The sequence below is a fragment of the Micromys minutus genome, assembly GCF_963924665.1.
Source record: "Micromys minutus genome assembly, chromosome: 13".
Taxonomy (NCBI): Eukaryota; Metazoa; Chordata; class Mammalia; order Rodentia; family Muridae; genus Micromys; species Micromys minutus.
The window spans coordinates 57,441,167-57,454,017 of NC_137982.1; the positions used below are offsets into that span (position 1 = coordinate 57,441,167).

General features: G+C 34.2%; 1 protein-coding gene across 1 annotated transcript; it reads right to left on the reverse strand.

Annotated features, from left to right (window-relative positions):
• Positions 1–4,471: 4,471 nt before the first annotated feature.
• On the reverse strand, positions 4,472–5,416 carry LOC308429224 (olfactory receptor 8H1-like; the record flags this gene model as incomplete). Its single annotated transcript, XM_080927957.1, has 1 exon — positions 4,472–5,416. One exon carries the CDS (start codon positions 5,414–5,416, stop codon positions 4,472–4,474), a length of 945 nt encoding a protein of 314 aa, XP_080784083.1.
• Positions 5,417–12,851: the final 7,435 nt, after the last annotated feature.

Genomic DNA, 12,851 nt, shown 5'->3' on the forward strand with positions numbered 1-12,851 from the left:
ACATTCAATGGAAAAAGGACAGCCTATTCAACAAATGGTGCTGGTCCAACTGGCACTCAACATGCAAAAGAATGAAAATAGACCCGTTCTTATCTCCTTGTACAAAGCTCAAGTGTAAGTGGATTAAAGATCTCCACATTAAACCTGATACACTGGAATTATTAGATGAGAAAGTAGGGAAAACCTTAGAACACATAGGCACAGGAGAAAATTTCCTAAACAAAACACCAATGGCTCAAGCTCTAAGGTCAAAGATTAACAAATGGGACTTAATGAGATTGCAAAGTTTCTTCTCTCTTCTTAACCATCTTCTCTTATTTTCCATGACCCATCCCATTACGAAAATGGCTGCTTGAGAGCTTATTATTACTTAGCAAACATCAATCATGTCTTGAAACCTCTTAGTTATTTGGTGAGCTATGTAAGTTTAGTTTGTGTCATTTCTTCAATTTCCTTTCACATCCTCACTATCTTCTGAACTTATCAGAGTCTCTTTGTTTTTAGTCTAGTTGAGTACATATACCATAAACTTACTGAGAAGGCAAGGCACCCAGATTTGGATTTTAGGAGTTTCTCAGATTTTTTTCTTTAAGGATTTGTCTCAAGTTTTCCACACAAAGGTAATGTCATCATTTACAAAATCTATCTAGCTACTTAGGTTACTTTCTGACTTCAGATGATGACTTGAGTAACAACTGTAGCTTCTGTTGGACAGACCTGACATGATTAGGTACTTAGGGGAGACAGAGGATTAGAAGACAGTCAAAGGATGATGAACTCTGACCTTAACTGTCTCTTATTCTTCTCAGGTCCAGTTGATGCGCAATTGACTCCTACTGACAGTAGCAGAAGAATAAGAAATGAAACTTAGTTAAATGACTTTGTTTCCTTATGTGGAGAGGAGGGTATTCTCTCCCTTGCCAGACAAGATACTCAAAATTCTTGAACTTTGTGAATCAAACAGGAAAGAAAAAAGAAAAAAAGAAAGAAAGAAAGAAAGAAAGAAAGAGAAAATGAAGAAAGGAAGGAAAGTATGGGAATAAAGAAGGAAAGAATAAGAAGAAAGGAAGAAACCAAAGGAAGAAAGGAAGAAAAGAATGGGAAAAAAGAAGGAAAGAATGGGAAGAAAGGAAGAAACCAATGGAAGAAAGGAAGGAAAGAATGGAAGAAAGTAAGGAAAGAAAGAAAAGAGAAAGGAAGAAAGAAAAATAAATTCAGGCACATACACAGACATACTTGTTGGGTGAAGAAAAAAAGGGCCACACCCATCTTTACTACTGCTTTCAGATTCTTATAGATTTTGAAAAAAAACATTTTCCATGTAAGAAAACTTTATTTCATAGAAAAAAATATTAGATTAAAACGGGGAAAACATAGAGTATTCATAGTAAGTTTAAATCAGTCCTTCATTCTACAAACTTTGCACATTCAAAGCAACAGTTTCACATGATTTTGCTTTATCATAATGTGCACATATAGCCTCTTCCTCAGAGATAACATAGAATAAATGTTATTCTTTGATTAAAAATTTGTCCCAAACCTATTTTTAATCTTAATTTAATTCATGAAACTCATATTACTTCTTATATGTAGCTCTTACTAAGCTATGAGGAGGAGTGGCATTCTATGTTTAAGTATATATTTATCATATCTTTTTGAAACTATCTTCTTAAAGTACCTTCCTAAAGTTATTTAAATAAAATGATGAATTATATAGTTATTAATTCATATGAATATTAATTCATAAAAGTTAATTCTCATGTTTATCTGAATTAAAATTATTAGTTAGGGTAAAATATTACAAAAAATGTAATCACACTAGGCTATAGGTAGTGAGGATCTTCCAGGGTTTACTAACACTAACACCAAACAAAATAAATGAGGAGTATGACAACAAATATATGAGAAACCACATCAGCAAAACATGGACAAAGTTTCTGGGCTTGTGCCTCCCCAGAGCTCACCATCACAGCTGAGCAGGATGATGTGCCTGCTGCAAAGAGCTTGCTTGCCCATTTCAGGTCTCCGTTTATGGCATGCATCATATACATTCCATTTCTCTATTTTATAAGTTGGGTCAAAATTGTTTTTGCCTAGGAAAAGCTTTTCGGTGTAACTAAAATTAAACCTCCTAAATTATGTTTAAACTTCAAACCTGTAACTTTTATGAAACTTTCTCTTAAAATCTGGTCTCAATATCTACTAAACAATAATCATACCTAGAATAAACTGAGTACTTTATACTTTGAAATCTCACCAATTTAGATGGAGTCAGTAGATAAAATAGAAAGAAACTCTGAAGTTGCTTGTTGTTAAGTGTCTGTTTTTTTTTTTTTTTTCTTTCCTGTCCTTCCTTTTATTTCTCTGTTTCTGCAGTTCAGATTTTACCAGCTCAAACTTTTAAATTCAGATCCATAAACTCTCTCATTTGGTAATCTGGCTTATAATTACCCTCTCTTTCAATAAAAAAGTATTGAACATAAGATAGCAAATTGCCCTTTGTAGTGGATGCTGGAATGTTCCAATGGGGGATGGGATTACTTCACTTTATGGGAAAATATCAGGAAGGAGAAAACAATCATGTGGTTTCTTGCCATTTTGACTAGGTGACCTAATAGATGTAATCGTTTGACCTGACCATCATTTTTATTAATGATACCATAAGAAGAGCAAATTTTATGTGAATTTACCATCATCTTGGTTAGTCTACCTGCATGGCACAGACCAAAAGTATTCTTTCCTACAGCCTTTTTTCAATGTTCCATCATTTACCATATTCAAGCAAACACTTTAAAAGACCATTTAATTGGGGCTGTCTCACAGGTTCAAAGATACAGTCCATTATCATCAGAGTGGGAAGCATAACAGCATCGTGACAAACATGGTATTCAAGAATTTCTACATCTTGATTCAAAGGCAGCTAACAGGAGATTGTCTTGTACAGTCAGCCAGTAGAAGGGGCTTTTCTGTATTTTGGAGAGCTTTGGTACTAGGAAACCTCAAAATGGTATCTACAAAGTGACACACTTCCTCCAACAAATTCTTGCCTATTTCAACAAGGCTATACCTGCTAATAGTGCCCCTGCCCATGGGCTAATAATATTCAAATCATTACATTCTGCCAGCCATATAGGCTTGTTCAAATACATGAGTATATGAGGAGGGGACCATTTATAGGCATAGCATAATGCAAAATACATATAGTTCAACTTCAAATTTCCTATATTCAACTAGTTTCAGCAATGTTTAGAAACCTAAAGTCCAAAGTCTCTTCTGAGATACATGCAAACTCGTGTCTATAATCCCATTAAAATAAAAATAAAACAGTAGATCATGTAATTTGAACATCACAGGGTGTGTATTACCATTGTAGAATATCTTGGCAAAAGATTTCTGGACCAAAAATAAGACAGGATTCCAGTTGGGAAAACTCCTAACTCTGTATCTCCATAACTGATATTAAACCATTATTCAGATCTTTAATTATTTTCATTCTTGTTGACTCTCACAAATGTCTTTCTCCTGGATGATTCCACTCCCTCTTAGCATCTAAAACACCAAATATATATGTATATACAGAAGGATATTAGATGATGCACATATCAGACTTGATAAATTTATACTCTATGATATTGAAAGCAATGCAATATGAGTATGCTGTTTACATATTTATTAACAATGTGAGTTGCCTAAGAGATTACAAACTACTTAAAATAGTCCATAAAACATTTAAATTAATAAAAGAGCTAAATCAAAGTAAGGCTGCATTGCCAAGAAATTTGTCTTTTTAGTAGAAATGTATATATTCACATTATTAGACTAAGAAGAACATGTGCTGGTAGGTCAATAATTGTTACAGTATAAAGATCGGTTAATATATCAGATTTTTTTTAGTTGCAAACAATATTTTACTATTACTTACTTTTATTTAATAATTTAGTTTGAATTTAAACTTTAGAAATACTGAATATTATTTCAGATAATTGTGTTTGTTATTCAGCTTAACAGAAAATAACTTCTAAAACATCAATCAATAGCCTTTTTGCAAGCAATGATTGTTTCATGTAAAGCATGAAAGCAATGTACCTTAATATATGACAAGAATGTAAGTTTTGCAATATTAAATGATTATATTAATTATTATTTCTCAAATATTTTTACACATTATCTTACCACATTAGTCTGGTATTCTTATACTCTATTGCTAGAGATTGGGGATTAAACACCCTTTGAATTTTGTTATCTCATAATATAAGAGGATCCTATCTGACATAGTGGTCTATTTGATCACAATCAAAAGGATGTTATATTACATGGACTATAAAAGTTCATTTCTAATCATTTCAATTTAGTGCTGTTTAATGGAAACTAGCCAAATATAATAAAATGCAAGTGTTCTCCCATTTTTAAGGCAGGGTAGTCAAGGCGATAGTGTAATCATAGAAAAATAAATCTTTGGCATAATTTTACCTTAGTATTCCACACCTTTCTCTATTTTCTTTATAATTCTATCAATAGCACGTTCTACTTCTTTGTTTCTGAGACTATAGATGAGTGGGTTCAGCATGGGAATCACAATGGTATAAAACACAGAAGCCACTTGATCCTTTCTCAAGGAGAAAGACTTATTTGATTTTAAATGAGTGAATATCATGGTACCATAAAATATGGTAACTGCCAGGATATGAGAGGCACAAGTTGAAAAGGCCTTTTGTTTTCCGGAAGTGGAATTGATCTTCAGAATAGTAGAGAGAATAGACACATAAGAGGCAGATATTGTGATAAGGGACAACAGTAGAGTGGAACCAGCAAAGATGAAAATAATGGATTCAATACCATGTGTGTTGCTGCAGGAGAGAGCTATAAGTGGAGATGTGTCACAGAAAAAGTCATGAATGACATTGGAGTTGCAGAAATCCAGTGTACCCATGCATAACATATTGACAGTGGAATCCACAGCTCCAAACACATATGACCCAGTAAGCAGGGTGCTGCAGAATCTGCTGGACATAATGACTGAATAATGAAGAGGATTGCAGATAGCTACATACCGATCATAGGCCATCGAAGACAGAAGGAAACACTCAGTAGCTGCCAAAAGGACAAAAAAGTACATTTGTGTGAAGCAGCCCACAAAGGAAATGTTCTTCGTAGAAGTCAGCAGGTTTTCTAGAGTTTTAGGTGTGATGACAGTTGAGTAACTGAGGTCAAGGAATGACAGGTGGGTGAGAAAAAAATACATTGGAGTGTGAAGCTGAGCATCTAGACGTATAATTAGTATCATGCCTAGGTTTCCTAGTACAGTGACCAGGTATATCAGGAGAAAAAGGACACATAGGACCAGCTGAACCTCCTTGGAATCTGTCAGCCCCATGAGGATGAAATCAAGCTTATTTGTATAATTCCAGGTATTCATTGTGGACTATCCTAAAATAAAATTAAAGTGACACTTATGTCAAGTAAATCTCAATAAAATATTTTATGCATGTTTCTCTATCCTCATAATTAATTTCTGTTGTCACAAAGCAGATATTACTTCAGAGTATTACAAAAAACTAATTACAAAAATTGAAATATGACACATTATTATTATGTAATAAAGATAATGGATTTTTTTAACATTTTCAATAGAACTTATAGTACTATTATCAAAGATCAACCAGGCATTAAATTACTGCTGCGGATTCATCTCAAATGTTTCCTGATTGCATATATGAATAATTTCACTGTGGAGAATATTTGTGATAAAAATAAATCTAATTTTTATAGAAATCTATTGGCTTCATTTAAAAATATGCCTATTCATGATGAATTAATCTCATGCCCCAACAATTCAAATAAAAAATCAAAAATTGTACTTTCAAAACACAATAATGACATTTAGAATCTCATGTCATTAACTCATTTGTTTTAACTCCAGAATTCTGACAGGTTTTTTTTTGTCAAAGCCCCAAATTTAGTGTGTATAAAAAGTCTTAGAATAAACAACTTGTGTTATTTCATGTTTTAAGAACTTCAGAATTTCACAATACTTACTGTGAGCGATTTTTTTAATGAAACAGTAAGCAGAGACCTTTTAATATAGTATGCTTAAAAACTTGACAACAATTTTTTTTTTCAAAAATAAATGAGAACTTAAGTTTAAGGATCTGAATGCCTTTGATGTATGGTTTTTCTTATTATTTCCAAACATCCTTGTATTCATTTTAAGTGGGAAGTTAGATGATTCATCCAAAACACTTTTTTTCAGATCCTGTTGGAGTACCAGGTAACACACTAGCTATTAGTCAAATAAGTTCTAGTAACTTCTATAATTCCAAGTAGTCTATGTCCATTCTTCCTAAAGTACTAGACAAATTTATAAAAGGGTGCTGAACATAATCTAACCTGTGGTCATCCTTAGAGACCAATTTCTTAAAAACACTGGCATGTTTTTGAGAGCCAAAGTTCAAGTGATAATTGAGCCAATGTTTTTATTTTCTAACTCCCACAGTGAATATAATGACCACATCTTTCCTTATAATGATATAATTCCAATGTAAATTTGTATGTACACTTATTATATTGGTTCAAACATGTAGAGATGTTCACAGATATACCTATTTGTCAGTTATATTCTCCAGTTTGTACTTATACATATTCATTAAAATATTTTTTAACTTTCAAAAAGTAATCCTATACTAATAAGAGTTACACCTTATAAAAATAAGCTACAATAAACTATCAGCATGCCACAGCCATGTCATGTTTTAGACTTTATTTTTAATTTGTTTCATTTTTATTTTATATTTTACTTTTTCAGCTTCTGAAACATGACAGACAAGATAAAACATTAAAAATTACCAACCCTTAAAAAGCTCAACAATATCAACTAACCAGATCCCCCCCCCCCCCGAGCTCCTAGGGAGTAAAACAGTAATAGTCCAACTGATGAATACACATGAAAGAACCCATGACTCCATCTGCATGTGTAGCAGAGGATGACATTGTCTGGCATCAATAGGAGGAGAAGCCTATGGTTCTGTGAAGGTTCATTGTCCCAGTGGTGGGAATGCAAGGGAAATGAGGTGGGAGTGGGTAGGTGTGAGTCGGAATGTCTCTAGAGAAGTGGGATGAGGGGAGGGAAGAGGGGCAAGTGGGATACCATTTGAAATGAAATTACATAAAATGTCCAATACAGATAATTGAAAACACATATAGTGCTACATATTTCTGTTCAAGTTCCTGACTCTCCTGTGTCGGCCATTATCTGATCCTGCTTCTTTTCTCCATCCAGATTCTCTCTCCTTTACAGGTACTTCCCTCCCTATAACTCCTGTGTTTATTTTGTTCTCCCTTCTGAGAAGGATCAAAACATTCACACTTTGGTCTTTCTTCTTTGTAAGCTTTCTATGATCTGTAAGTTATATATTGTGGGCGTTCCAAGCTTTTGGGCTAATATTAACTTATTGGTGAGTACTTACTCTCTGTGTTCTTTTGTGTTTAAGTTACCTCACTCAGAATAATATTTTCTAATTCCATCTATTTGACTAGGAATTTCATGAAGTCTTTGTTTTAAATAATTGCGTAGTATTCAATTGTTTAAATGTAACAAAATTTCTGTTACTATTCCTCTGTTGAAGGACATCTGGGTTGTTTCCAGCTTCTGGTTATTATAAATAAGGATGCTATGAACATAGTGGAGCATATATCCTTGATATATGTTGTAGCATCTTTTGTATATATGCCCAGGAGTTGTAGAGCCCAGTCCTCAGGTAGTAGTATGTCCAATTTTTTGAGGAACCACCAGATTGATTTCCAGAGTGGTTGTCCCAGCTTGCAATTCCACCAGCAATGAAAGAGTGTTCCGTGGTGGATGGGGAATGAAAGTGGTTACAAGAATGTACCAGATGCCATGAAATCAAGAATTTTTCAGGACCAAGTGGGTAAGATATTAACTGAATTATTTAACAAAAAGGAAAAAGAACCTGTAGAAATTATCTTTAATAGATAAGGACAGCCCCCATTTGAGTGATGGGGCCACCCACATATCTCAAACTTTTAACCCAAAATTGTTCTGATCTAATGAAAACGCAGGAACAAAAAAAAAAAAAAAAATGTAGCACAAATGAAGGAAAGGCCATCCAGAGACCAACCCACCTAGGGACTTATCCCATATGCAGATACCAAACCCTAACACTATTTATGATGCCATGAAGAACATGCTGATATTAGCCTGATATAGCTGTTCCTTATGAGGCTCTGCCAGCACCTGACTACACAAATTCAGAAACTCACAGCTAACCATTGGATTGAACCTGCGGACCCCAATGCTAGAGCTAGCGAAGGACTGAAGGAACTAAAGGGGACTGCCACCTCATAGTAAGAACAATAATATCAACTAATTGGACCAACATGAGCTCCCATAAACCACCATTCAAAGAATGCACATGGAGGGACACATGGATCTAGTTACATATGTAGCTGTCATTAAAGTCAAGGGAGGCCTTAGTCCTGTGGATGCTCAATACTAAGTATAAGAGGATGATAGACTGGTAAGGTGGTAACAGATGGGTGGGTCTGGGAGTATATTTACACAATGGAGTACTCCTCAGCTAGCAGAAGCAATGACTTAACGAAATTCTTAAGAAAATGGTTGCATCTAGAGAATATCACTTTCCATGTATTGTATCTTCAAAGGACTTTGTGTGTCTGCTGTTATTTGGCAGGTGACTCTTAGCTATGACTGACAGACAAGGTTGTTTGTAGACCAGCAACCAACTATAAATGTTACAGCATAAGTGTTTAGCTATTTTCTACAGACAGTACCTTTGAGTCTCACAGGTATATATTTGGGATGGTATTGCTGAATAATATGGTGATTCTTTTATTAATTATATATTTTAAATGAATTTGTTTAAATATTCTTTACATTTTTGTTACATACACACAATATACTTAGATTGTAATTCCTTTATTTTATGCTTCCTCTTCTTACTCTCTAAGAAGCATTTGTTCTTAGCAAGTCCTTCTCCCTTTTCATGCCTATCTGATTTGTGTGATGCAGCATATTTAATTAGAATTACATTCATGAGCATGGTTGGGACTTATTTAATTGAGATGTAACCAAGCCCTATTTGTCAATCACTGCTCCTTGTACAGTGATTGGCAAATTCAAGTGTCAAGTATCTTTGACTCTTTGCCCTTACTCTTTTCCATAGTCATCAAAGCTCACAATTGTCCAGAAGTTAAAACTGTGCATGCTTTCATTTTTTTTGTTTTTGTATTTGTTGTTTTTTTGTTTTTTTAACAACTTTATTTTACAAAACAAAGATAAATATACAGATTTTAAGCATTTTTGCATAAAATTTTACAATAAATTTTTGTCAGTACTTTTTTCAGATTTTAAAATAATTTTTACATAAAACTATATGAATATATTTTAGTCAGTACTTGATTTTTTTAAAGGTTTGATAGTATGCATTGAAAACTTAATAGTTACAATGAGCATAAAGTACATGTAAAACAAAATGTAACATGGAAATAGTCAAAGTTTTCTTGTTGTGTAAAGATTTTTTTTTTGTTTTGTTTTGATTCCTTTATTTCTTGGACTTCATACAGTCTGTGAGTTGTTTCTGGGCAGTGTAAGCCTCTGGGGTTAGCATCCCACTATCAGTGACTGCATATTATATCTGTTCTTTTGTGACTGGGTTATCTCACTCAGAATGATATTCTCTAGATGCAGCCATTTTCTTAAGAATTTGGTCAAGTCATTGTTTCTGGTGGCTGAGTAATATTCCATTGTGTAAATGGACCAAATTTTTTGTATCCATTCATCTTCTGAAGTTCATCTGGGTTCTTTCCAGCTTCTGGCTATTATGAATAGAGCTGCTATGAACATTGTGGTGCATATTTCTTTGTTGTGTGCTAAGGTGTCTCTGGGGTATATGCCCAGAAGTGGAATAGCTGGGTCTTCAAGTAGTATTATGTCCAATTTCCTGAGGTATCGCCAGACTGATTTCCAGAGTGGTTGTATTAATTTGCAACCCCTCCAACAGTGGAGAAGTGTTCCTCTTTCTCCACAACTTCGCTAGCATCTGTTGTCATCTGAGTTTTGGATCTTGGCCAGTCTGATTGCTGTGAGGTGGAATCTCAGTGTTGTTTTGATTTGCATTTCCCTGATGGCTAAGGATGTCGAGCACTTTCTCAGATATTTCTCAGCCATTCGATATTCCTCAACTGAGAACATTTTGTTTAGCTCTGTAGCCCATTATTTAATAGGGTTATTTGATTCTCTGGTGTCTAGCTTTTTGAGTTCTTTGTATACCTTGGATATTAAGCCTGTATCTGATGTGTAGTTGGTAAAGATCTTTTCCCATTCTGTTGGCTCCCATTTTGTTTACTTGACAATGTCCTTAGCCTTACAGAAACTTTGCAATCTCATTAAGTCCCCGTAGTTTTATCTCCTACAAAGTTAAAACTGGAGGATCTTAGGGCCTGTCTTGGCAATTATATAAGCCTGATTAAGAATAACAGAAACAGAAAGAAAAAGAAATACTACAGCAAATAATATATCTCATATAAAAAAGTCAGAGTGTGTACATGTCATGTGTTGCTATGTTAATTTTTTTCTTTTTTCTTTCTTTTTGTTAAGGATGAAGTTAAAGTATCTTTATTTTCAGATGATAAAATACATAAATGACCCTAAAATATTCAGCAGGGACTGTGTCCAGCTGCTAAACAATTTCATCAAAAGAGGCTTGGTATAAAATTGACACACAAAGAGTAGCAGTCCTACATACAACTTACAAATGGACTGAGAAAGAAATCAGGGAATCAACAACTTTCTTTATAGTCTCATAAATGTGAAAACATGTCTAACTCCTCTATGAATATTGTTTACTAATAGATCCATATGTCCTGTTATGGTATTAATGCCCCCATGCACTTTTATAATAATATATATTAAATTTCTTTTTTTTAAATTGAACACCTTTATTTTAGAAAAACAAAGATAAATGTACAGATTTTAAGCATTTTTGCATAAAACTATAGGAATACATTTTTGTCCATACATGTTTTTTTTAAAGGCTTGATAGAATGCATTAAAAGTTTTTGTTTTATATTTTTGGTTGTGAGCCTAGCCTTCCCAATGAGGGAAAATACAGCCTAGTAAGAAAAAGAAAACTCCTAAACAAGAAAACTAAAAGAAGAAAAAAACACAGACACAACTCAACCCAAAAAAGCAATAATGGCAGGAAACAGAAACAACTATTCCTTGATATCTATTAACATAAATGGTCTCAACTCCACAATAAAGAGACATAGTCTATCAGACTGGATACATAAACAAAATCCAGCCTTTTGCTGAATACACGAAACTCATCTCAGAGACAAAGACAGACACTATCTCAGATTAAAAGGGTGGGAAAAAAACTTCCAAGAAAACAGCTCCAAGAAGAGAGCTGGAGTGGCTATTCTAATATCAAATAAAGTAAATTTCCAACCAAAAGTTATCAAAAAAATTAAGAAAGGACACTTTTTACTCATTACTGGGGAAATCTGTCAGGAGGAACTCTCAATCCTTAACATATATGCTCCAAATAAAAAATCACGCACATTCATAAAAGAAACCCTGCTAAAGCTCAAAAAATACATTTCACCCCACAAAATAATAGTGGGAGACTTTAATACCCCACTCTCACCAATGGACAGATCAGGGAAACAGAAACTGAACAAGGACACTGCAAAACTAGCAGAGACTTTGAACCAACTAGAATTAATAGATAGCAGGGTCAAAGAAGAAATAAAGAAAGAAATTAAGGATTTTCTAGAATTCAACAAAAATGATAACACAACATACCCAAACCTATGGGATGCAATGAAAGCAGTATTGAGAGGAAAACTCATAGCCCTAAGTGCTTCCAAAAAGGAACCGGAGAGAGCTCACATCAGCAACCTGACAGTACAGCTAAAAGCCCTAGAACAAAAGGAAGCAGATATACCCAAAAAGAGTAGACAGCAAGAAATTATCAAAAATAGGGCAGAAATAGACCAAATAGAAACAAAAAGAACCATTGAAAAAATCAACAAAACCAAGAGTTGGTTCTTTGAGAAAATCAACAAGATTGATAAACCCCTAGCCAGACTAACTAGAGGGCAAAGAGAGAGTATCCAAATTAACAAAATCAGAAAGGAAAGTGGGGACATATCAACTAAAACTGAGGAAATTCAAGAAATCATCGGATCCTACTTCAAAAACTTATACTCCACAAAAATGGAAAATCTGGAGGAAATGGATGAATTCCTAGACAGATACAAGGTCCCAAAGTTAAACCAGGACCAAGTAAACCATCTAAATAACCCTATAACACCTAAAGAAATAGAAGAAGTCATCAAAAGCCTCCCAACCAAAAAAGACCAGGTCCAGACGGGTTCAGTGCAGAATTTTATCAGACTTTTATTGAGGATATAACACCAATACTTGCCAAACTATTCCAAAAGATAGAATCAGATGGAATATTACCCAACTCATTTTTTGAGGCTACAATAACCCTCATACCTAAACCACACAAAGACCCTACAAGGAAAGAGAACTTCAGACCAATATCACTTATGAACATTGATGCAAAAATACTCAACAAAATCCTTGCAAACCGAATCCAAGAACACATCAAAAGGATCATTTATCATGACCAAGTAGGCTTCATCCCTGGGATGCAGGGATGGTTTAACATAAGGAAATCCATCAACGTAATCCACCATATAAACAAACTCAAAGACCAAAATCACATGGTCATCTCACTAGACGCTGAGAAAGCATTCGACAAAATCCAACACCCCTTCATGTTAAAATTCCTGGAAAGAACAGG